The sequence below is a fragment of the Crocuta crocuta genome, unplaced genomic scaffold (assembly GCF_008692635.1).
Source record: "Crocuta crocuta isolate KB4526 unplaced genomic scaffold, BGI_CrCroc_1.0 scaffold1015, whole genome shotgun sequence".
Taxonomy (NCBI): Eukaryota; Metazoa; Chordata; class Mammalia; order Carnivora; family Hyaenidae; genus Crocuta; species Crocuta crocuta.
In genome coordinates, this window is record NW_027532631.1 from 384,134 (window position 1) to 388,566 (window position 4,433).

The 4,433-nt window shown below is 42.5% G+C and overlaps 1 protein-coding gene across 5 annotated transcripts in view; it reads left to right on the forward strand.

The window, feature by feature from the left end:
* Positions 1-4,433, forward strand: part of LOC144245239 (phosphatidylinositol-binding clathrin assembly protein-like) — a 42,433-nt gene that overhangs the window by 16,857 nt on the left and 21,143 nt on the right. For all 5 annotated transcript variants that reach the window (XR_013339213.1, XM_077780661.1, XM_077780659.1 and 2 more), the window contains exons 11-12: positions 2,964-3,043; positions 3,875-3,951. Coding sequence is in view for 4 of the 5 variants with exons in the window: in XM_077780661.1 (XP_077636787.1) it covers positions 2,964-3,043; positions 3,875-3,951 (157 nt within the window). In the remaining variant the exon portion in view is untranslated. The remainder of the gene's footprint in view (positions 1-2,963; positions 3,044-3,874; positions 3,952-4,433) is intronic.

Sequence of the window (4,433 nt, forward strand, 5' to 3'; positions counted from 1 at the left end):
CCAGCCTCGCTCCAACATCCATCTCCGGGCCACATCCCTCGTCAGAGCCCCAGGGACACAAACTCAAAGACCTAGCAGGCGGTCCCGCCCTAATGTGGACCTGGAGGCATTTTGCTCCCGTCACCAGGGTTTCTGTGCTGCTGGGGGGCGGGGGCGGCGGAGGGTGACTGCACGCCTCACAGAGACGCCTCACGGATTCCTTCCTGCCCTTTCACCGCAAAGCACCTTGGTGCCTGGCACGTTTCCAGCAGTTCTGAGTGATGTCCTGCTGCTTACACCTGCTAACCTTGGGCAGCGGAATTTCCACAGATTTACAGCTCACAGTGAATTGTCTGAAAACAAGTCAGATGAAAGGGAATCTTTCCAACAAACGAAGTTCAAACGTACCGGTAACTGTGGTTATTTTGTTCTTTTACTTATTCTTCATTGTTTTGTTACGCATTTACTGACTGACTGACTGAGTGAACCGGAAACACTCTGTCCCGTCGGCAACTGTGACTTTGCCCTAATGAAGCTGGCAGCCCCCTGATCATTTTGGGGTGTCCCACTGCCCCTTCTTGCCCGTCTCGTGTATTTGAACCTTTGAGGTTCTCCTTAAACCCCAGACTTCCTGCGTTTCCCACTGCTGAAGTGCCCGTGGGCTCCGTCAAGGGCAGGGTCTCTTATTCTTCTTATTCTTCTGCACGCAGGGCGCACGCGTTGTTGGGAGGTGTTCCGGGCGGGCCTTCTCCTGGTCCCCGCCTTTGCCCCCCCGGGACAGTCCCTGTGAGCAGGTGTCTGCTTGGCAGCCTCATTCTGTCAGCTCCTCCACACTGAGTGGCACACAGGCGCCTCTGTTTTCAGACCCCTGTGTTTCTTGCCCTTCTTTATACCTGTTGTGCCCCCTTTTTTGCAGAATTGTCCCTTAGCCCTGCCCACACCTCTGCAAACAGTTCCTTCATTAAACCCCCTCCAACTGCGGCTTCAGTGGCCGTCTGCCCCCGCGTCTGCCACCACACCATCATCCAGCGTCGAGGCTCAGACTTCCACACAACTCCCAACCCTCTGCCACCATATACTCTGCCCTGCGCGGTTTGTTTTGCACAGTGCGACCAGAATGCTGATCTGGCAACTTTCAAAATACAAACGTGACCACTTCACCCTCACTCCATAGTCCTCCAGTGGTCACCATTCTCAAGATGAAGTCCAAGGTCACCAACATTGCCTTTAATTTAAGGTCCTGCGTTGTTGAACCCGCACCTACTCTCCTGCTTCATCTCGCCCACGTTTCCCTTTGCTCTCTGGTCTAGCAGCATGGTGCGTGGGCTTCCCTACTACCCTACGTACCTTCTGGACATCCTTCCAGTGTCAACTCAGCTGTTGCTTTCTTCAGGAGGACTTGCTTCTCTGGCCTCCCTCACATGATCAGATTCTCCAACTTAAACACTAGCTGAATATCACGTATGCTTCTCTCATAGTGCTTTTCACAACTTTGATTTGACATTTATTCATGTGATTCTTCGATAGTTCTCGTCCCCCAGACCTGTAGACTGGAGCTTCCCAGGTCATGAAGCCTGGGACCAGGTTCATGGCTGTATCCCTAGTGTCTAATGTATTGTAGTAGTTTATCAGTAAACTTGCTTTAGGGTGAGTAATTGGATCAGGAGAGGAAGTGGTGGGATATAGAAAACTCCTCTGGGGAATAGATCTTATGTAAGAAGAATACTTTTTCCATTTTTAGTGGGAATTGGGAATGAAAAGATGTAGCCACATTCATTTAGCAAGTATTAATTAAGCACTTACTATATGCTAAACCTTCTTATATTCTCTTGCAAGGAAGCAGACAATAAACATACAGAAAGAAACCTGGGGGCACTCAGGGGGCTCAGTCGGTTAAGTGTCTGACCTCGGCTCCGGTCATGATCTCCTGGTCCATGAGTTTGAGCCCCGCGTCGGGCTCTGTGCTGACACCTCATAGCCTGGGGCCTGCTTTGGATTCTGTGTCTCCCTCTCTCTCTACTCCTCCCCTACTCATGCTCTGTCCCTCTTGCTCTCAAAAATAAATAAAACATAAAAAAGGAGAAAGAAACCTATAGTTTCAGTGAAGGTAAGTGATGTGAAGAAAAGTAAAACATGAGGGTAAAGAGACTATTGGTAGCTACTATTTTATATCGGTGAGGAGGTGACATTTCAGCAGAGACCAAAAACCATGATTGAATGTGCTAATGTGAGTGAGACTCTCCCTTTTTTTTTCCTCTCTGTTTCTTTCTCTCCCTTTCTCCCTCCTCTGCAATAGGCTTAATGTTTTACTTAAATTTAGTTGGTGACTTGGTGACTCATAAAGGAACCAAAAATAATGAATGATTGCAAGTCCAACGTCTTCCCCAAAAGAGAGACGTTTTAAACCGCCCTTTTGTCATTTTTAAAAAATGTGCATAAAAGTGTAGTTTGCAAATCTGATTTGATATCAAGATGCTGCTTTTCATAATGAATTTACTTGTAGCAATTGCAGTTGATCATTGAAGAACATGGGTTTGAACTGTGCAGGTCTGATTCTATGTGGAGTTTTTTCAATAAATAGATTGGAAAATTTTTTGGAGATTTGCAGCAATTTGAAAAACCTCACAGATGAACTTCTTGGCCCAGAAATACTGAAAAAGTTAAGGAAAGTTAGGTATTGTTGTAAGAATAGAGCATTTAATACAAATAACACACAAAATCTGCAGTAACCGACTGTTTATATCATTGGTGAGGCTTCCAGTCGACAGTAGGCTATCAGCGGCTAAGTTTTTGGAGTCAGAAGTTATACATGGACTTTCAACTGCATGGAGGTCTGTGTGCCTGACCTCTACATTGTTCAAAGGTCAACTGTATTTACCTTTAATACCTTTGCTATATAGTTGTCTTAGTTTTATGATGTAGGAGAGTATGGATTTCCTAAGAACTATCAGAAAATAAGTCTTCCACAATAACTTGATCTTCAGGCTCCCTACAGTTTACTGGAAGCCCTAAAACAGCATTTAGCTTCTTTGGAAGAGAAAAATGACAGTTTCCGTCCTTACCGGTAAGTTAATAAATGCCTTAATATAGATTAATTTTGTTTCTCTGTAAATAATGTCCTTCGTTTTAACAACATGAAACTGACTAAATAAATCATGGGCTTTGAACCTGCTGGAACCCTATGCAGCAGTTTTATAGAGGTTTTCAATCTTTCCTGGATTCCATACTCTCCACAAGGCTGATACGCTTCCCAAGGGAACATCTTTTATTATGTTGAGTGAGTCTCAAAGTCAGAAGTTGGGACTGGAATAAACCCTCTTATGAAGAATTTGTTTTCCTCACTTAGAGGCTCCTCTAGTGAGAATAACTGTTGTAGATAATCATTTAATGTTTATCCACAAAAACAGCGTGCATAGTAACATTCAAGACGTGTGTGTCTATACACACACATATGCACATACACACAGACCTGCGCTCTTCCATATATGTGTATATATATACAAATTAAATTACACACTTTTCAAAGTATAACACTTCAAAGTGTTCATGTTAGCTATTTCTGATTGGAAAAATTATGGTTGATTTCAATTTTTTCTTTTTTCTTTTTACTTTTCAGTATTGTTCACAATTTCTATAAGGGTCATGTATTACTCATTTATTCCACTTATGAGGTTACGTTGATTATAATTGACTTATATTATCACATTCTATTAGACAAGTCTGTTGGCTATTTCTTCTCTTTAACACAGATACATAGTTAGTATATTGTTGGATGGATGGATTAATAAATTGATGGATCGATGGTTGACTTAAGGAAATGTAGGCTCAGCTGGGTAGGATATATGTGATTCTATTTATTCTCTAGTATACCTCATTTTTCTTGTGATCTTTTAAGTCTCCAGCATGCCTTGATTCCTCCCAGGCCAAATAATCCAGTTGCGAAAGCTTCAACAAGCAGAGCTTGGTTCTCAGGTAACCTAACTCGATTATGTGATTATGTCAGTAATCACTGAGAGCAGGATTAGAGTCTTTAATTATTCTGCCGCTTAACCACCTGCTATGTGTGCTGCCTTCTCCTGAAGCATTCTCTGACCAAGTGGTTTCATTTACGGGAATTTATTCAACGCATATATTCAGGATTGCGAAATGACATATGAACTGGGATATCCATTACAATATTGCGATAGCAAAGTGACTATCAATAAGAGGTTTATTTTTATGTATTGAAACAGAATGATCTTCAAGATATATTGTTAACTGAAAAATGAGCAAGATGTGACACAAAGTATAGTATACTCCCACCTTTGTTTTTAAAACAGAAAAAAAAGGATATATATGGTTGTATAGTTTCTTAAAGAATACTTCCGGAAAGATACGCAAAAAAATGAATAAAATGCACTACCTTCAGGAACTTGGTAGTTCATGGAAAGGATGGTGGGAGAGTCCTCATTGTA